At 42.5% G+C, this 21,036-nt stretch overlaps 2 protein-coding genes across 5 annotated transcripts in view; one reads left to right on the top strand and one right to left on the bottom strand.

Moving 5' to 3' along the window:
- Positions 1-5,328: 5,328 nt before the first annotated feature.
- On the top strand, positions 5,329-8,597 carry LOC117562792 (E3 ubiquitin-protein ligase TRIM39-like). 4 transcript variants are annotated; one of them, XM_034240685.1, is made up of 3 exons: positions 5,359-5,507; positions 5,738-5,834; positions 6,539-8,597. In XM_034240685.1, the coding sequence occupies exon 3, from the start codon at positions 6,548-6,550 to the stop codon at positions 8,189-8,191; it is 1,644 nt and encodes a 547-aa protein (XP_034096576.1). In that variant the 5' UTR covers positions 5,359-5,507; positions 5,738-5,834; positions 6,539-6,547; the 3' UTR covers positions 8,192-8,597. The 4 variants fall into 4 exon arrangements, with proteins under 4 accessions (XP_034096574.1, XP_034096576.1, XP_034096575.1 ...); XM_034240684.1 differs by having other exon boundaries at positions 5,738-5,851; XM_034240683.1 differs by lacking the exon at positions 5,738-5,834 and having other exon boundaries at positions 5,329-5,507.
- A 744-nt stretch (positions 8,598-9,341) lies between these two features.
- The window catches only part of LOC117562791 (neural Wiskott-Aldrich syndrome protein-like), a gene marked incomplete at its 5' end in the record, with an annotated part of 30,728 nt that continues 19,033 nt past the window's right edge, over positions 9,342-21,036 (bottom strand). Inside the window, 5 exon segments of the mRNA XM_034240682.1 lie at positions 9,342-10,663; positions 11,304-11,412; positions 14,686-15,333; positions 15,335-15,363; positions 18,097-18,250. Of these exon segments, the coding sequence (XP_034096573.1) occupies positions 10,602-10,663; positions 11,304-11,412; positions 14,686-15,333; positions 15,335-15,363; positions 18,097-18,250 (1,002 nt within the window).

Here is a 21,036-nt window from a genome sequence, read left to right as displayed (position 1 = left end):
AGATATCCATATATCCCTCAAAGTAAATCAAAACCTGACAATGTTGGTAGTTTCCTTACGCATCATCTGGCACCTTATGTAAAAATAACCTAAAAACTTGTGACATTCCCATCAGCCCTACATACATATACTTTGGCCCTTTCTCATTTCTCTAACTCCCCTCCTCGACCCCCCTCCTCGACTCCCCTCCTCGACTCCTATCCTCGAGACGTAGTCCCGCCCACAGGAGATGCGAGTGGAGGAGCCGAGGAGGGGAACCGAGGAGAGAGGAGGGGAAGCAGCAGGCGGTTAGAGAAATGAGAACTCCTCTCCTCTGAGCGGTCATTTTAAAGAGACGTCCATTAATGATGACAGGAGCAGCCCTCTGTCTGATGGACAGATGTGTTCATGACCACTTCTATATTTACTTTGATTCATTCACAGTGCGGTATAATGAGACAATAACAGGCTACAGATGCGGACACACACACGTATATATTTATATAAATATATACAATTTCAGAATCAAGCACTCTCATAATAACGTAACACTATCAGAGACTGGATATATCCCCCCCCCACCCCTCTCCCCTCTCTGGTTGCTACAATGAGGGAAATAAATTATGGGCCAAAAGTTTTATTTGCAAGTATTAAAAGTAAGCAGAGGACACCAAACCAACTGAGACCTGTCTGTCCGCTGCATACGCACACACTGTACCACACACACCTACACCACACACACGCACTGTACCACACACACGCACCTACAGCTCCTAAAACAGGCTACAGCCGTTGTGTATTTTATTATGTGAAGCACTAAATGGTTTTAGAAAAATATCGACTCTTTGTAGATATCTACTAAACTAAAGCAAATAAAGAGAGTAGGCCTGTTATACTGAGTGATATATATTATACACACTGCTCTGCTTTCTGCACAGACCTCACAGCTGTTCTCACTGTAAACATCGCGTCGCGATGAAAGCAGTTAATAAAATAATATCCAGGGGATGCATGCAGAGCTGTCATTGGCTGAGATAAGTCCGGCCGTGCGTCACGACTCTTTGAAACATCTCTGTTCCCGGAAATGCATCCGTGGAGGAGCCGCGGAGGACCCATCAGTGTATCCTCGGTTAGAGCTCCTCCAGAGAGCCTCCTCGACGCTCGATCCTCGGTCCTCGAAGTGCATTTAGAGAAATGAGATGTCCTTCAACATGGCGCGCTGAAATTCATTTCCGGGTCAATACCGGAGTACCGAGGAGTCGAGGAGTCGAGGAGGGGAAATTGATGAAATGAGAAAGGGCCTTTGTTTAGTGCTAGTTAGCTAATATTAGCATGCCAATACACCAAACTGAGATGGTAAATTCTACCCCCTGTAATTTGGCTGTAGACTTCTTATCTTGAGTCAATGAGAGAAATTGCTAATAATCACTGTATTTTTAGGTCTCCCTAGGATGATTTCCTCAATGGAGCAGCTCACTGAGCAACACTCAGACCGTGGTATGTTTTGTTACTTGTTTACATCTGCTATGTCTTTAAATCAGCTTTGTGTTGTAATTTTTTTAACTTTGTTTATTTCATGAACACACTCAATTAAAGAGAGAAAAGGAACATCTACGGCGCACACCTCAACTGCTGGACCAAGTTTGCAGGTACATTATAGGTTGTTGTTTAATCACATGAATTACAGCTATTATATATTGTTATTAGTATTGTTCTTGGTTATACATCAAGTAGATGATTATTGATTTAACTGATCACTAATTGATGGAAGTGCAATCATTACCTAAACATAATTGTTTAAATATCCAAATTAGAACTCATAACATTTATTTATATTTCCCCATATTTATATTTCTTTTTGCCATGGCATTGTTTCTTGTTAACCATTTTAGTCCGGCCGAAGCTATATACAGGACCGTCCTGTACACAGCTCTCTGAAATGGCTATATACAGGACGGTCCTGCACAGAAGCCCTGAAATGGCTATATACAGGACGGTCCTGTATATAAGGTCTCTGAAATGGCTATATACAGGACGGTCCTGTATATAAGGTCTCTGAAATGGCTATATACAGGACGGTCCTGTACACAACGCCAAATGGCTATATACAGGACCGTCCTGTATATAGCCATTTGGCGTTGTGTACAGGACGGTCCTGTATATAGCCATTTGGCGTTGTGTACAGGACGGTCCTGTATATAGCCACTCCCTTTTAGTCCACGTTAAGCCGATGAGACCACGTTGCCCCGTCTGTGTGTCTACCCTGTCTGTATGTATATGTATATTCTCTATCGTTTCTTATTAGTAACACAATTATTGTGTGTTTTTTAAATATGCAGTCTTCCACAACACATCTGCCTTTGGAGGATGGTGTGATTTCCACCAATGCTGTCTGTCTGGTAAGTTTCATATTGTCTAATAAGTATACTATCAAGTACTGTATGTTGATTTGGATGATTTTAATTGTTGTCTTAGATAGTCAACAGTGCTATTTCAAATCTTGTCCTGATAATATGACACGGTGTGTTACTTATTTGATGTTCTTAGGATATTCAACAAGCCATTAAAGATCTGTGCAACAAGACCTCAGCAGCCAAGTACACCAACAATCTGATGCAGGGTCTGTACACCACACGTTTTATGGCTGCTCACAGCGTGACTGGGCTTGGGTCATCAAGCAGGGGGGAGACACGACCATCACTTCCTTCTGCTGAACTCAAAAAGATTGTTTGTAAGTAATTATTGTGGCAGTCAGTTTTGAGCCGTCTGTAAAGGACAACACATGCCAGCTGCACTGTGTGGTGTAGCAAAACACTGAATATGCCACTATATACAGTAAACACTTAATACATTGTTACGGTGAGCAGGTATTTTGGTAAGTGTTGCCCTTAACTCTTCATAGTTTGTTTGTCTTCCAGTCTATAATTCTGTCTACCTTTCTCATGCGTCTCTACCTGACTGTCTACCTGTCTGCCTGTCTGTCTGTCTGTCTGTCTGTCTGTCTGTCTGTCTGTCTGTCTGTCTGTTTGTCTGTCTGTCTGTCTGTCTGTCTGTCTGTCTGTCTGTCTGTCTGTCTGTCTGTCTGTCTGTCTGTCTGTCTTTGTCATTAGGCCATTATGTTTTTTATTTGTTCTGTAGTATAAATTAAAAATGTTAATACATGTTGAGTCCATGTATTATTTTTATTTGCCTCAGTCAATTATTTTATTTGATATAGCCTACCATTGTACATTCTACAGTATCTACAGTTTAGTACAGTAGGTATGACAAGAACATATGTATTTACCATGGTAATTGTTATGGTGCCAGGGGTAGTGGGTAGCCCTCCAACAGCCATAAGAAATGTTAACATAGTACTCGTATCATAGTACCATGGTACATGTACCACAGTATTTTTTGACAGATAGTACCATGGTATATTTTATAGGACCATGGTATTTGTTCCATAGCACATATAGTAATGTACTATAGTACATACCATGGTTTATACCATGGTATGTACTATCTGTCAAAAAGACCATGGTAAATAAACCATGGTACGAGTACTATGGTAACATTTATTATGGGTACGCACCCACACACACACACACACACTGTACCACACACACCTACACACTGTACAACACACACCTAGGGCGATTGTGGCTGCGAGGGAGTGCGGTCGTCTTTCAACCAGAAGGTTGTGGGTTCGATCCCAGCCCGTGCAGCCAACATGTCGATGTATCCTTGGGCAAGATACTTAACCCTGAGTTGCTCCCGATGGCATGGCCAACGGTGTGTGAATGTGTGTAAATGTTAGGTCCTAGAGCAAGTGGTACTGCTCTGTATGAATGGGTGTGAATGGGTGAATGACATGTAGTATGTAAAGCGCTTTGAGGGGTCGTAAAGACTGGATAAAGCGCTATATAAGTACAGTCCATTTACCATTTACAGCTCCTAAAGCACCTAAATCAGGCTACAGCCGTTGTGTATTTTATGTGAAGCACTAAATGGTCTTAGAAAAATATCGACTCTTTGTTTGTAGATATCTACTAAACTAAAGCAAATAAAGAGAGTAGGCCTGTTATAATTGTTTGTGTTTTTGTGTTTAAAGCAGATTATTCAACAGTTATACTAGGGTTTCTTTAGATTAATGTCATTTTTATGATCATTTCTAAAAGTAATGATGGCATATTTTGATTTACGTTTGAGTGGATATACAGGAACAATTGCAATTGATCTTGAAAATATTTATAATTTCGGAGCTGCGGTTACTTTGTTAATTTTGTCTTGTTTTTTTGCCTAAAAGCTTCAAGAATTCCAGTGTCCATTTTAAGCAGCTGTTTAATAATATAACACATCTGTAAACTACTCTACTGTAAACAAGTCTATCCATCTATCTATCTGAGAAAAACCAAGGACTAATGTATAATAAAAGTATGCAAAAAATAGTATACCAATTATATATAAAAAGTTCTACAATGGCACAATTACTGGACATAAAATACACACGGTTTTCACGCACATGTATGTGCAATAATATGTACACATGTTCAAATATGTAAATATGTTCATTTTAATTCATTTCTTATTTTATAGTTATTTTATCATTTTTAATTGTTATCTTTGATCAATGTTACCTTGTTACCTACTGAGTTTCCCCACAGGGATGAATACAGGTCCATCTTATCTTAATATGGACCTGCAGAAGTTGGTCAAAGCGTTTAGAAAGTGCATGATGTGAAGGTCTTGTGGAAGTGATATGGTACCCAAATGGATGAAAGTAAAGATGTGCAGTTTAGTTGTGTTTGAGAAGATGATATGAACCCAAAACCAGTCTGTAGAAAATGAGAGAGCTGAGGCCGCCCTCTTGTGGAGGAACTAACCCACTGCAGCCTGATGCACGCTTTTCATAAATAACTGTATCATTGAACTTATAATAAAACGAATTGCATGCAAACATCGGTGGAATAAACCAGGCTTGTTTCCTAAATGTTCAAACTTGAGATTTACAAAGTCATGAATGAAAATAAAAGTGATGATAATTCATCCTTTATGTGCACAGTATATGTACATTATCATGTGTTTTCTCAGACACTATTGATACTCAAGTGGTGGAAGGTAATTTAGACCTGCTACTCTGATTGAGACACTTTTACTTAATTTACTGACCTCTATTGATCTGCGTTTAGTTATTTTAAAGAGGTGTTTTATTGTAAAACCTCAAAATCACAGTGAGGCCTATTTGTGACAAAAGTTTTCCATCTTAACTTGTTCTCCTTTATAACAAAAACATGGTAAACATAATGTCAAACCTCCTCTTGTTACAAAGCTGAGTTAATGTCCTCCCCAGAGAGTGACACACCCTCACTCACAGAGCTACACTCTGAGGAGGAGCAACACTGAAACAGGAGAGCTTCAACTTCACAGAAACGAAAGTGAAAGTTAGTGAGAGCAGAGCTGCGGTCCAGACAGCGTCTCTGTTTCTCTGAAGAAACAACTGAATCCAGCAGCTTCTTCTCAACAACAGCAGAACCTCTGAAACACTGGTGAGTGCACTACAGAGACACAACGCCTCACTAAACACGAGACAAAGAACACTAACAGCAGTTATCCCAGGCCTGCTAACAGCTAACTAGCCTAGCTCAGATTGTTTGGGAGGTCTCTTTTTGTATAGTCTGTAAAAGCACGATATTTAGATTGTACAACCTATTTAACTGTTATACACTTGGGTCAGCAGCCGTTAACTTATAACCCTTTCCTCTCAACTTCTCTCTAGTTACTGCTGTCTGTCTTTGAAAAGATATTTCCTGTGGTTCAACATCCGGTGTAAACTCAAACCCTCAGCTCTATTCAGACAGGAAGTTCCTCTCAGGGCAAATGTTTAACAGAGGTATATTATCACAGTAAATTATAATATTTGTGTTTAATTCAGCGTTATTATAATATGTATTATTGGTATTATGTTCTGTTTACTGGATGAGTAGGGGTTTAATTAGATTACATTCAAGATTTCAACATGACACCAAAAATGTACTTGCTCCAAAAATTACTACTAACACCAATTAATGGATGGTCTATATCTATATAAATATAGACTTTATTTATCCAAATTTGGGAAATTATTTCATTACAGAAGCAGCGTTCAGATATTGAAATACAAATACTTGAAAAGTGGAATAAAGAATTAACAATACAAAATTAAATGAAACATATTATATCAAATTTAAACATAACAATGACAAAAGAGACGCCTCCCACTCACCGACATGCATCCCTTCGCGAACGGACATAAAAACACACACGACGCACACGCTTAATATGGTGCTTAAGGGTTTCTCAATATGTTTTGATTCTGGGTGGCTTTGTGGATCATCTCATCTACAGAGCTTCGTAAATTAAGTCTTATTATAATTATGTATTATACTTTTAAAGGTTATCTCTTTATGTTTGTTTGATTGTTTTTGTTTGCAACTGTCAGCTTTGAAACAATGAGCATTCACAACATATTTTGTAGTTTGACAAATAATCATTAAAAAGAATAACCATGGTTTGGTTTTTTCACTTGCTCCGTCCCCAGAGAGAAGACATGTCTGCTGCCAGCTGTCTGCTGACTGAAGATCAGTTTCTGTGCTCCATCTGTCTGGATGTGTTCACTGATCCAGTCAGCACACCATGTGGACACAACTTCTGTAAAGCCTGCATCTCTCAACACTGGGATATTGATGTCCCGAGTCAGTGTCCCAACTGTAAAGAAGTTTTCAACATAAAGCCTGAGCTGCGGGTCAACACTTTCATCTCTGAGATGGCTGCTCAGTTCAGACAGTCAGCTCAACAGAAAGCCAGCAGCAGCAGCTCAGAGCAACACGTTGTCAAACCAGGAGAAGTTCCCTGTGACGCCTGCACTGGAACCAGACTGAAGGCCCTGAAGTCCTGCCTGGTGTGTCTGGAGTCCTACTGTGAGACTCACCTGGAGCCTCACCTGACAAGAGCAGGCCTGAAGAAACATCAGCTGATCGACCCTGAGGAGAACCTGGAAAGCAGGATGTGTGTGAAGCACGATAAACTGCTGGAGCTGTTCTGTAAGACCGACCAGGTGTGTGTCTGCATGCTCTGCACTGTTTCAGACCACAAGACACATGATGTTGTTCCTCTGAAAGAAGGATATGAAGGAAAGAAGGCTGAGCTGGGGAAGACAGAGGCTGAAATTCAGCAGATGATCCAGAAGAGACGACTGAAGATCCAGGAGATGAATCGCTCAGTGGAGCTCAGTAAGGAAGGAGCAGACAGAGAGATAGCAGATGGTGTTCAGGTCTTCACCACTCTGAAGGAGTCTGTTGAGAGAAGCCAGGCCGAGCTCATCGACACCATCAAAGAGAAGCAGAGAGAGACAGAGGTACAGGCTGAAGGCTTCATCAAAGAGCTGGAACAGGAAGTCTCTGAGCTGAAGAAGAGAAGCTCTGAGGTGGAGCAGCTCTCACGCTCTGAAGACCAGCTCCACCTCCTCCAAAGCTTCACGTCACTGAACGCTGCTCCACCCACCAAGAACTGGGCAGAAGTCAGGGTCCGTCCACCTTCATATGAGGGGACTGTGAGGAGAGCTGTGACTCAGCTGGAGGAGACGCTCAGTAAACAGATGAAGAAGCTGCTTGAGGTGGAGCTGAAGAGGGTCCAGCAGTATGAGGTGGAGGTGACTCTTGATTCTGATACAGCACATCCTGCACTCATCCTGTCTGATGATGGAAAACAAGTGAAAGATGGGGATGTGAGGAAGAATCTCCCAAACAATCCAGAGAGATTTGATTATTGTGCTTGTGTCTTAGCAAAGCAGAGTTTCTCTTCAGGAAGATTTTATTATGAGGTTCAGGTTGAAGGGAAAACTGAATGGACTCTAGGAGTGGCCAGAGAGTCGATCAACAGGAAGGGACCGATCACATCATCTCCTCAGAAAGGTTACTGGACGATAGTGTTGAGGAATGAAAATGAGTACAAAGCTTTTGCTGGTCCTTCAGTCCGTCTCTCTCTGAAGTCTCAGCCTCAGAAGGTGGGGGTGTTTGTGGATTATGAGGAGGGTCTGGTCTCCTTTTATGATGTTGATGCTGCAGCTCTGATCTACTCCTTCACTGGCTGCTGCTTCAAAGAGAAACTCTACCCATACTTTGGTCCCTGTAACAACAATGGTGGTGAAAACTCTGCCCCTCTGATCATCTCTCCTGTCAATCAAACTGAGTAGAACAACCCTTTGATGTTTCACACGGGGTTCGCTATAATTTCATGTGATAAATGTGTGTCTTCTGGGGGATGCCCCCTCTATACATTGTTATACCAGATTTTTATTTAAAAAATATTATTTCCTTTTCTTTCAAAAATGTCTTTGATGGTCACATTGTTACAAACAACATGAAACCAATCAACTGCGATGATTCAAATGATCTCTTAAAATCTTTGAAATCAACTGCCTTCAGGACTGTCAAATCCGACGTACGACATACAAGCGTTTGTACTTTGAATGTCTGTTTCAGAGACAACAGTATTTGTCTTATCCTTGTTTATATGAATATTTAGCAAAACAGCATTTTATGAAAAACACAAGTTTTTGAAATATATCTTCTTTTTTTAAAATAAAAATACATTCTGATGAAACTTTATTGTATTTATTTGGGAAAAAAGCAGTTCATGTGTTTGTGACAAACTCTGATTCAAAACCCCATCAGCTATTCTCAGAGAACTCAGATACCCTTTTGAATCTGAGATGCTAGGTAGTGTATGATAATGTCACTGTGTATAATAACTGGACAGTCTGCTGAAACAGTTTACAGGAACAAAGGAGCACAATGAAATCTAAGTGTAACTAGTGATGGTACCTAGATTGTCTTTAATGCGTTTTTTGCCTGTTTTAAGCTCATTTTGAAATCACAAACTTCAGAGACCCTATTATGATTTTTGGGTTTTGCCTTCCCTGCGATGTATATTAGGTTTTTGTTGCAAAGGATACAATCTCCCACAAACTATTATTGTCAGAGGATCTGTTCCCAGCAAACGACGGAAAAAGACGTACTCAAGGACGTCTGGTCTACTAGTGATAAAGAGCAGACCACAGAATGTTCCAAATTGACCAATCGGCATCGAGTATTCAACTAGGCCTGTAGTCATGTTGTGTTAAGTCTCTATGAAGCTTCCCTGCAACTACCTACTGTTCCTAATGGTTTTAATCAGCCTACACACATTGAAAATAATTAACGCTGGCTTTAATGGGGCCAGTTCTGGGTCGATACCTGTATAAAATGTCTCTTTACAGAAACAAAATGAATGTTGATTTTAGCACCAAACTGGACTTCATCCCCTCTGAAGTAGAACCACTTTAACAAATAACAAGACACACATTTCTCTGTAAATATTAACATTTATTTAAGTATAGAATTTAGTATTTTCATTGCCCTCCCCCCTCCCAACCCTTTTCACAGGCTCACTGTCAGTATCTCAGCTTTCGATGCAGCTTTCAGCCTCGCTGGAGGACGTTAAAAACTCGAACAGTTAAAACGAGCGTCGGCTATTTCTTTTTTCCGTTGACACACAAAGGGATCTCAGGCATCGCCGAACCACAAGCTGCTTGCAAATGCCACATTTGGTTTATTTATTATTTGCTTTTTTTTTTTAATGATTCTCCATGAGGAGGCATGTACAGTCGCATTGCATAAAATGATAGTTTGTTAACTGGAAGGAAGAGGATGAATTATATCCATCTTTTTTTTCTCTGCATGACGGGATATTTGAAATAGGGACCAGAGCGCTGGAGATGTTTCCTCCTGCAGGAAATAACGGAAAGATGCCACAACAAAAACAACCAACCAGACCATAAGAACAAAACTTCCATCATTTCACAAAATGTGTGTGTGTGTGTGTAGACATGTTTTTGTATCAAGCCAAAGAAAATGTTTGTAGTCCCATTTGAACAAGGTCACGATATCGCAAAACCTTTTTAAAAAATGTCCATCTTCACTGTAACCTGCTTGAAACTAAATACAAATAAACTCAACACACACTTAAAAAAACACACAACACTGAGCTATCATATAAACTGTGTGCAAATAAACGGCTTTAACTTCATTAAAAAAACACGTGAGGCGACTGAGCCATTTTGGTCAAAAAAGGATTCATGAAAAAAGAACACGACTAAACTAAACTTCATTAGGAGACGCGACAGAAGAAGCACGGTAAGAAAATAGTGTTATCTAGCATTCTAACACAAAGAGGATCCTGCCTGTTTGCTCGTCTCCTTTTCAGTTTCTCAGAAGAGGAATGGAAACAAGAAAAACAATATTTCCCAAGGAGCGATGAAGCCTCGGTTCAGACTGCTGTCAGGGAGCAGCGAGGGTTTAGCGTCGATAATGAAATGTGCTGATGGCGGCGTTTAGTGCTTTCTAAGGAGTCTTTAACGATGGGAATGTGTGACAGATCTAACAGATGAGGTATTGCACAGATTCATTCTTATAATCGTTAAAATAAAAAGAGCAAAAAAGGCAAAAAAATAAATAGACAGCCAATTCTTACAACATTTACATTACAGTTTTAGTCTGATGCTGGAAGGGTTTTTTAGAAGATATTTTAGTGTCAGCGGTCGGTGCAGAGGACATATTTCTTCACTAGTCGTCCCACTCGTCGTCGTCTTCAAAGTCCTCGTCTTCGTCGTCATCCTCGTCTTCGTCTGGGGAAACAACACGGTGTTAAAGGGCGTGGAAATACAGGGAATACATTTCATACTACGTCTCTTGCCCGGAGAAGCAAGAACTTAAGAAGTACTCAGATCTTGTACTTTATAGTAAAAGTAGAAGTACTCAGATCTTGTACTTTAGTAAAAGTAGAAGTACTCAGATCTTGTACTTGAGTAAAAGTAGAAGTACTCAGATCTTGTACTTGAGTAAAAGTAGAAGTACTCAGATCTTGTACTTGAGTAAAAGTAGAAGTACTCAGATCTTGTTCTTGAGTAAAAGTAGAAGTACTCAGTAAAAATATAGTTAAAGTACCAAAAGTAAAAGTAGTCATTGTGCTGATTGGTCCATTGTTGTTTACACTTAGAATGTTGTTTCTGTATAACTTATAAGTTCCTGAATTATCAGGTGGTGTATTTTGGCAAAGGTCTACAGCCCAATCAGAACCATGGACTTAGTGATAACATGCTAGAGAGGAGGACATTTAGTTTTAGATCTGAACAAAAGTGAATGTTTTGAGTTCATAGATTAAACTCAGAATTCTCAGGAAAAAAAAAAGTCATATTTTTATTTTCTCAGAATTCTGACATTGAATCCATAGTTCTGACTCTAAAACCTGACAGCCAAAGCTTGTACCTGAGGAATGGATGGCTTTGCTCCTCTTCTGCATCACCTCCATCAGAGCGCCCACGATGCCGGCGCTGGGAGCCGCTGACAGAGGGCCGGACTCGGGCTGATCGGGAACCTGCAGACACACAAAGAACCAGAGACGTTTATCACAGGAACAATCTGAGGCTCCTTTGATCACGGGATATCACATCAGAAGCAGAAAACTTCACTTATCCTGGAAACTCACAATAAGTCAAATAACATAATATAAACATTTCACTGCCAACAGACTTTGACCTGGGGCCACTAGAAAAGCAGTACAAAAAAGGTGATTAAACATCCGTGCATTTTCAACTGGACACTGAATCATAAACTCCAATATTTCTGAGTCATAAACGTAATAAAGTGGTGCAGAATGAGTTGTAAAAACACTGTAATTGAGCATTTTAACACTCCCTGACGTCTGGAAGGCAATAGGCGCTTTCACATCGCAGTACTTTTCACACGAAGGTTCATCAGAACTTAGTTCATGAGAACTCTTTAGTTCTCATGAAATGTACAGATCGCATTCACACCGGAATAAGTCCCTGGGGGATGATTAGGCAAATGAAGCCGCTGACGTCAATTTTTCTTCTTCTGCTTTGGATTTACTGGCAGGCCGCAAACCACTTCACGGCGTATACTGCCGCCCGAAGTCCCCTTCCGAGTAAATCGCCAGAACACCGACACCTCCTCATCTCCACCGCTCCCATGTTTTCTTTTGTGTTGCCATAAGTTAGTCTCTCTGCGTTTCTGCGCTGGGCTAATGCTAATGCTAATAATGCTAATGCGAGGATAATAAAATGGCGGCTTCACAAAACCTTTTGGGAGTTTTACGGGGCGTGGTTTGCAATCCGTCCAGCCAATCAGAAATAGGAACCTTTTTCTCCCACGAAAGTCCCTGCTCTCTAGCAGGGACTGAAAAGTGGGTGAAAAGTTTCTCATGAACTAATTTTAGTTCCGGCTCTTTTTGGTGTGAACGCGCCTATTGGGGTTTTGAAAGTGTTTTTGGTTAGACCCCTGAAATTATGTCAGTAAATTTCATCTGTTTTTCTTGTCAACTAATTTCCACCACCTAGTACCCATCTACATTAGCATCACTTCTGTCACATGCTTTTATCATATGGCAATACTTATGTTGTTGTATAATGTTTTGATAATTTGTATGCTATGACGTTTGTATTTTACAGGCCTTTGAAGTCATGTGACCATGCTGTAGTTCCTTTATAGCCCAACATTAGCCGCCTTTAGCTTAGCGGTAGTGACGTGAAGTCATGTGACCGTGCTGTAGTTCCTTTATAGCCCAACATTAGCCGCCTTTAGCTTAGCGGTGGTGACGTGAAGTCATGTGACCATGCTGTAGTTCCTTTATAGCCCAACATTAGCCTCCTTTAGCTTAGCGGTGGTGACGTGAAGTCATGTGACTGTGCTGTAGTTCCTTTATAGCCCAACATTAGCCGCCTTTAGCTTAGCGGTGGTGACGTGAAGTCATGTGACTGTGCTGTAGTTCCTTTATAGCCCAACATTAGCCTCCTTTAGATTAGCGGTGGTGACGTGAAGTCATGTGACCGTGCTGTAGTTCCTTTATAGCCCAACATTAGCCGCCTTTAGATTAGCGGTGGTGACGTGAAGTCATGTGACTGTGCTGTAGTTCCTTTATAGCCCAACATTAGCCGCCTTTAGCTTAGCGGTGGTGACGTGAAGTCCTGTGACCGTGCTGTAGTTCCTTTATAGCCCAACATTAGCCACCTTTAGCTTAGCGGTGGTGTCGTGAAGTCATGTGACTAGGGCTGCACGGTATTGAAAAAAACTGACATCGCGATTTTTCCCCCCCTGCGGTATATATTGCGGTTTTTTTAATCTATTAAACCCCAAAGTCCCGATGGGTACTTTACTTTTTTTTTTCACGACAGTGTCTCAGGGGATCGTAATATTTAAGAACCTTTTAATGTGTTACACCAGATTAACGGAAATAATCTCAGCTAACTGACGATACAAACCATTTTTACCAAAACAAAGCACAAGTCTCATAAGAAGCATCTAAATGACCCCTGAGCGAAAAATGCTAACTCACTTTGGAGCAGAACTCAAGATAAAAGTACCCTTATTATTACTTATCGTAGCTGCACATACAAGATATCCGATTAAAGCTGAGGTTCGACAGATTATTTAGGTATATAGTATCATCACTGATTGATCTGAACTCGGACAGGGGAAGCAAACACAGACATCACAACACGTACCTTTACGTAGCTTCTAGGGGAGATGTCTCACCGTAGCTGTCAATCTGATCAAAAGACGTGTTCAATGGCATTAAAACGAGAAAGAAAAAACGCGACTGAATCTGTTAATCCATAGGTTTTTAACATCTCTGTATAAAAAAAATGATTTAATTTATAATCCATAATTCCATTTTTATGTAAATATCGCAGAGCAAAAGTTAGCTGCTAATGGTAGCCACCAGAGTGGCTGCTGCTTCCGGTCTTCGCTATGCGGCAGTCCAGCGCAGTCTAACACACACACATGACCAAATAAGGAGAGAGAGTGACGCGTAGCCAAAACCGGAAGCTGCATACACTCTGGTGGCTACCGTTAGCAGCTAACTGTTGTGCTCCGATTTTTACATAAAAATGGAATTATGGATTATAAACAATTGCTTCAAAGCCACAGATACATTATCAACCTATGGATCAACCGATTCAGCCGCGTTTTTTCTTTCTCGTTTTAATGCCATTGAACACGTCTTTTGATCAGATTGACAGCTACGGTGAGACGATCTCCCGTAAAAGCTCCGTAAAAGGTACGTGTTGTGATGTCTGTGTTTGCTTCCCCTGTTGCGAGATCGGATCGCTTAGATACTATACTTAAATAATCTGTGGAGTCTCAGCTTTAATCGGATATATTGTATGTGCAGTTTCGATAAGTAATAAGGGTATCTTTATTTTGAATTCTGTAATAAAGTGAGTTAGCATTTTTTTTTTTTAAATGAATAAAACCGCACGTCCCTGCGGTGTGAATACCGCGCATGCGCATACCGCGGTTATCGCCATGACACGGTATATCGTTCAGCCCTACATGTGACCGTGCTGTAGTTCCTTTATAGCCTAAAGTTAGCTTTTTACTTCCGAAATCATAAAGTGGTGTTTATATGTAGAGATTATCCTGCTGAACAAAACATGTGAATATCAAAAAAGTTTGTTTGGCAGAGAGATAATTTTCTGCTTTCTCCAAAATCACATGGAGAAATCCTATTGGATTGTTTTGCAGGGAACCAGGGAGATGCTACCACTCTATTAGTTATGTAGGTATGAAAGGATTTTGGAAACACATTGCTTTGTCGTTATATATTAATGAGGGAGGTTAGTCTTACGTTCTTGAGCTTCATCCCCTGTCGGATCTGGTCCAGCAGGGCGTCCCTCCCCACTCCAGTTGCCGGCGCTCGGTTGTTCTGCTCCACCTTCTTCAGCTGCGTTCCTCCTCGGATCTGGTCCAAAAGCGCCGTCTTCTCTCCGGGGGATTTAGGGGAGTCTCCTCCTCCTCCTCCCGAAACACCTCCGTCCAACTCTGGAGGGGGAGGAGGGCCTGGAGGTGGAGGAGGAGGTGGAGGAGGAGGAGGTTGTGATGGAGAAAAACCACCATTTCCACCTCCAACTGGAGACTGCTGGGACATTGGGGGAGGGGGAAGGGGCGGGGCTTGTTGGGAGGAAGAGGAGTGAGAGGAAGGTGGGGGAGGAGGAGGTTGATGTTGTTGTGTTTGTTGTTGTTGTTGATGGTGGTGGTGGTGATGGGGAGGAGGAGGGGGTTGATGATGACCTCCTCTATTGGGGGGAGGAGGAGGAGGCGGAGCTCCAAGAGTTCCCGGTCTGGTGGGAGGCGGAGGGGGAGGAGCTGAGGCCGGGGCTCTGGACGGAGGGGGAGGAGGAGGGGCACCACGACCCCCTCTGGACGGGGGGGGAGGGGGAGGGGGAGGAGTCGAGGAGTTGTGATGATGAGGAGGAGGAGGAGGAGGAGGGGGGGCCGCCGCCACGAGAGGGAGGGGGAGGGGGAGCTGTGAGGGAGAAAAGAGAGAAAAATACCGTTAACCTTCAGTGTTTCTACATGTCATTTAACCACAGGGTGTTACATATACTTCAGCAACGTAGATCAGGGATGGGCAAATGGCGGACAGGGCGTGAGGCGTAATTAATTTTTAAAAAATTTTTTTTTTACTTGTAGTACTGATACTGCGTGATTTTGTTCGGCAGCCAAATACCGTGAAAGAATCTGACGCGTTTGTGTGTATTGTGTTTGTTTCCCGGAGAAACACTCACAAGAAACACCGGCTGTTGTTATGCCTGCTGTGACGTCAAGTTACTCCGTTCTCCGCTTGTAATTATGCCGTCACAAGCTTCAAAGTTGCATTTATCATCTGAATTTGCCGAAACAAGTTTAATATTCTGAAAGCCAAGACTTTGTTTATTTAAAATCAAACAAAACACCCGAACCTCGAAAAAATAGTTTTTTTCGTCTTGCTGCTTCCCTGATGGCTTCCACAGGACTGTAGCTGACATCCTCGTGGATTCATCTTCTTATTACAGACACATGCATTTCCTAACATTCGGTCTATATGCTGTATCTCTTGGATTTACACACGGCATCTATTGCACGTCTGTCCGTCCTGGGAGAGGGATCCCTCCTCTGTTGCTCTCCCTGAGGTTTCTCCCATGTTCCCCTTAAACTGTGGGTTTTCTCTGGAAGTTTTTCCTTGTACGATGTGAGGGTCTAAGGACAGAGGGTCTAAGGACAGGGGGTCTGAGGACAGAGGGTCTGAGGACAGAGGGTCTGAGGACAGAGGGTCTGAGGACAGAGGGTCTAAGGATAGAGGGTCTAAGGACAGAGGGTGTCGTTTTTCTCATACTGATACTCTGAACAATCTGTGCTGTTGTATTTGCTGTAAAGTGTCTCTACTGTAGGCTATTTTTATTATATGTACAGCACTTTGGCTCCACCAAAAATCGCTTATAAATGTGCTATATAAATAAAACTTGATTTGATTTTACACAAATCCACTTTTATTTTGAAATGAGCCGTTGCGACTCCCGACTGATTTCGATAGAGCGGGTCACATATGAGCCCAGCCCTCTGTGGATGTCAGCATGAGCAAGAGAAAGGTATCTGAGGAAAATCGTGTTTTCCAAGAAAAGCGGGAGAAAGAATATATTTTCACTGAACCACAATGTTGAGTATGTTTGCTGAAATGAAAGTTAGCAACTTGAGCCGCCACTACTACTAATTTGTGTGTGTGTGTGTGTGTGTGTGTGTGTGTGTGTGTGTGTTCCAAGTGAATCTGTGGCCCCCTGGTGGCCAGAACATAAATTATTTGGCCCCCACCACCATCCAAGTTGCCCATCCCTGCCAAAGATATTAAAAAAGGGGCCCTGTTCTGCTTTTACCTTTCCTATAGTGTGTTTTATAGGTTTTAGTGCATGTAAATGGTCTGCAAAGGCTAAACTCCCCGTGTTCCCTGCATATGGAGTTTCTCTCCCCCACATTCATTCCTCTCTCTGCTTCCTCACTGATATCAGCATGAACATAATAAGTGTTTTTTCCTCTTTAACCCACTATTATAAATCTGATCTTAAATATTATTTGTATGGTTTTAAGTTTGCCTCTTCATTCGATCTGATATTGCATATAACCTTGAGCCATTGAATGCTAACAAAATCAGGCTTGTTTTTAGCATCAGAGCTAATTAGCCAGCGGTCTTGTGAGTCTAATGGCGCTTTTCCACTGCAGGGCCTCGCTCGGCTTAGTACAATATGGCTAGGCCTCGCTAGGCCTCGTTAGGACTGGTTCACTTTATGCTGTGTTTCCATTACAGTTTAGTAGCTGGGGCAGTAACTATAGTAACGCAGTGTAGGCGGAGCCGTGACGTCATCGTCAATGCGAAACACAAAACCAACATCAGCCGTTAGCTGTTAGCACTCAAGCTCACAGCTCCTCATATCTGTTCAGAAACTAGACAAAAGTTAATCAAGTACAAACCACAGACTGCCTGTGTCATGGAGAATACAGTCGCTGGTTGTCTGTATAGGCCGTTGTTGTGAGTGTGGACGGTCGGAGCATATACAACGTTAGCTTAGCCGATCTCCATTTAGAAAACACGCATTCTAAAAGGTTTTTCGCCTGCCGTCTGTCTGCAGACTTGTCAAAGCATTAATTCATGGTTTTTACTAACCGGTATCAGTATGTTGTTACTTCGGCATCATTTTGAAACGTGTATTACAATTAAATCACGGTCAAATATGTTCATCTTGTTGTAGTTGCCAGCAATTCTCTCACTAGTTTAGCATACTCAGCCCGGTTGTTGGCCCGGAAAGAACCTTGATTTTGGAGAGCCAGAAAAACGGTGAAATAGTACCCGGTAGCCGGAACTACGCCTAGTGGAAAAGCAAACAAAAACAGGTCGGGCACGGCACGCTTACACCGCGCTGTAGTGGAAATGCGCCATAAAACTCAACTTTTTTTACCACATATTTAAGGGATTTTATCATTATTTCATTATTACTCAAGATCAGTCTGACACATCAGCTCCTCTGAGAGTGTGTGTGTATGAGTGTCTGTCTGTGTGAGTGTGTGTGTGTGTGTCTGTCTGTGTGAGTGTGTGTGTGTGTGTGTGTGTCTGTCTGTGTGAGTGTGTGTCTGTGTGTGTGAGTCTCTGTGTGAGTCTCTGTGCGTGTGTGTGTGAGTGTGTTGTCCGTGTGTGTGTGTGTGTGTGCGTGTTTGAGTGTGTTGTCCTCACCCTGCCTCCTCAGCTCGTTCTTCACGGCCTCCACTCCTCCCTTCTTCTCGATGAAGTCGTAGATGACCTTTGATGTCTCTCTGTCCTTCAGCTGAGCCTCGGAGATGCCGCACATGTCGAACAGGTTCTTCAGCTCCGGGTCCAGGTTGTTCAGCTGCAACACACACCAATTTAAAAACACACACACACACACACACACACACACACACACACACACACACACACACACACACACACACTGGTAACATCTACTGGTACAAGCATGTAGTTAGTCTTGTCACTGACGAGTATATGCGTATTAAAGTTTGCTAAACTAATGGAAAAAGAAAGCTGACCACAAGTAAAGAGCTTGATGACTTTAAAGGAACAATGTCCAGACACTGGTGTTCTGTTCTGGTTATTTTGTGTGTTATAGTGACTCCTTCTGGTGACTTCCCGTACTGCATGAAGCAGTTCTTTTTAGTTCCCATGTGACAGGAAGTTAGCCTGAGACATTTCAGAATAGCATGTGTGCTCCAGCTAAGGTGATGTCTGTTCATCCTGTGCCATCCATTAGTGATGGCAAAATGAAGCTTTGAATGAAGCATCGAACCACTTGGACAATTGTGTCGGAAATAGGTTCATTTCTCAAAGCTTCAGTTACAGCGACCTCTCCTGGCGAAGTGCAAGGCTGCAGTGGGTTTAACGTATCTTTGCCTTGAAAAATATTCGATGCACACACACACTAAGACTGAATAATATCATGTTCTATTTGCAATTAAAGATTGATAATTGTGTGTATTGGGTTATTGAGAAGAGACTAGAGAGTGCTGGACATTTTTTTGGGAGGAGAGGGCCTTTTATCAGTCATTAAAGTTGAAAAGCAATGATTCAAATTCATCCATTCCAGGCTTTGAACCAGCTGCGCGGAGGACATCGCCGCATTCGGGCCCCGGCTCTACCCACTGGGCTATCTATTCCTTGAAATATTGAACTGTTTTTATATGACTGATAATTCTTCTCCACATTTCGAAGTGTTTCCCGAGCCAGAACGACCTATCTTTCTTCCTGGCTTGCTCTATAATGATACTACAATTCAAATGCAATACCAACAACAACTCAACAGCAACAACGCAAACTACGACAACAACCCACACATTGCGCATTGTTTAGAGCGGTCATAAAGTGTTGAAGCGCTCAAATTCGAAACCGTTTCAACCTGTCACCTGTCAGAATCGAGACGAGGCAATGCATTGAATCGCGTGAATGGACCGCGAACCAGTCAAGTGATTCATTCAGGAAATGAAGCAGTTGCTGCTTCAGACGTCATATGTCACGTGATTTGAAGCAAGCTTCGAAGCACTGCTTCTATGGAATAGGAAGTCCAGGGTTGAAGCTCCGTTCGAAGCTTCAGTGTCAAACTGCCATCACTACCATCCATCATTCATAGCCCTTGAGAAGGCATTTCCTCTAAGTTTTTATGTTTCTACATTATATATCTTTACCTTGAGTGCATTATTGTGATCTTTGATCCCAGCTGACATTTTGTAGTTGCTGTATATGCAATATAGCCTAAACATTGCATCTGTACTTTGGCACTGACCTCATTTCATGCCGTCCTGGATATATATCTATGTATACGTAATTATTATGTCATGTAGTTGATATTTACAATTGCTCTTGTTTCTGTATTCCTTCAGTTTCACACTGCTTGCTTAGTAAAGCTTCAAAACATCACCTCGTGGTCCTGAGTTTTACTTTGTGAGAGTGTTTATCTCGCTGGTTAACCGAGAAGGAGATTTCGGCAAGGCCAGTATAACTGGTGTAATGTTTACTTTGCACCAGAGGTTGCGCTAGACTTTTTCGCTGCCTGTCATTTTGACGGACAGGATCGTAAAACTTCCGTCAAAATCCAGAATTACCCGTCGGCCTTTACACAACTCTGACGACGGGGGGAGGGACAGTTCACATGCGCCGTGTTATGCATGGCTGTTGCACCTCGCGGGAGCGTGCACAGCATAAAGCCAAAACTCACAGACATTTCAATGATCTGTACGGCACAGTTAGGTTTGGAAACGGTATCATTTCCTTTTTGGAGGGCATGCGTAACACGGCATAACACCGGAGCCTCGCTGCGGGCAAACTTTGGCGCTGTTTTCCGAGTTTGTTCTAATCTGTCAAAATGACGGACTGCTTTCAGATTTGTCCGTCATTGTTAAAAAAAATCCGTCATAGACGGAAAATATTCGGTTAACGCGACCTCTGGTTTGCACTAAACCCCTGCTTCCACTACGGTTTCCTGTCTGCCATCACACTAACTTACACATGCTACACTTATTTATTTTAGATACTGGTGCACTTTGAGGGAACAATGGAGCGTGAGATGGGCCGGAGAATCGGAGCAGCGGGAGCGGTACTGCAGTCGCTTTACCGCACCGTTGTGACGAAAAGGGAGCTGAGCCAGAAGGCAAAGCTCTCGGTCTTCCGGGCCATTTTCGTTCCTACCCTCACCTATGGTCATGAAGGATGGGTCATGACCGAAAGAACGAGATCGCGGATACAAGCGGCCGAGATGGGTTTTCTCCGCAGGGTGGCTGGTGTCTCCCTTAGGGATAAGGTGAGAAGTTCGGTCATCAGGGAGGGACTCGGAGTTGAGCCGCTCCTCCTTCACGTCGAAAGGAGCCAGTTGAGGTGGTTCGGGCACCTAGTTAGGATGCCACCTGGGCGCCTCCCTAGGGAGGTGTTCCAGGCACGTCCAGCTGGGAAGAGACCAAGGGGTAGACCTAGGACCAGGTGGAGGGATTATATCTCTTCGCTGGCCTGGGAGCGCCTTGGGATCCCCCCAGTCAGAGCTGGTTGATGTTGCCAGGGAAAAGAAAGTTTGGGGCTCTCTGCTGGAACTGCTACCCCCGCGACCCGACCACGGATAAGCGGGAGAAGATGGATGGATGGATGGATGGT

This window comes from Gymnodraco acuticeps, unplaced genomic scaffold (assembly GCF_902827175.1).
Source record: "Gymnodraco acuticeps unplaced genomic scaffold, fGymAcu1.1, whole genome shotgun sequence".
In the NCBI taxonomy this organism is placed as follows: Eukaryota; Metazoa; Chordata; class Actinopteri; order Perciformes; family Bathydraconidae; genus Gymnodraco; species Gymnodraco acuticeps.
The sequence above is the reverse complement of the archived record's forward strand: the minus strand, read 5'-3'. Positions and strand labels throughout refer to the sequence as shown.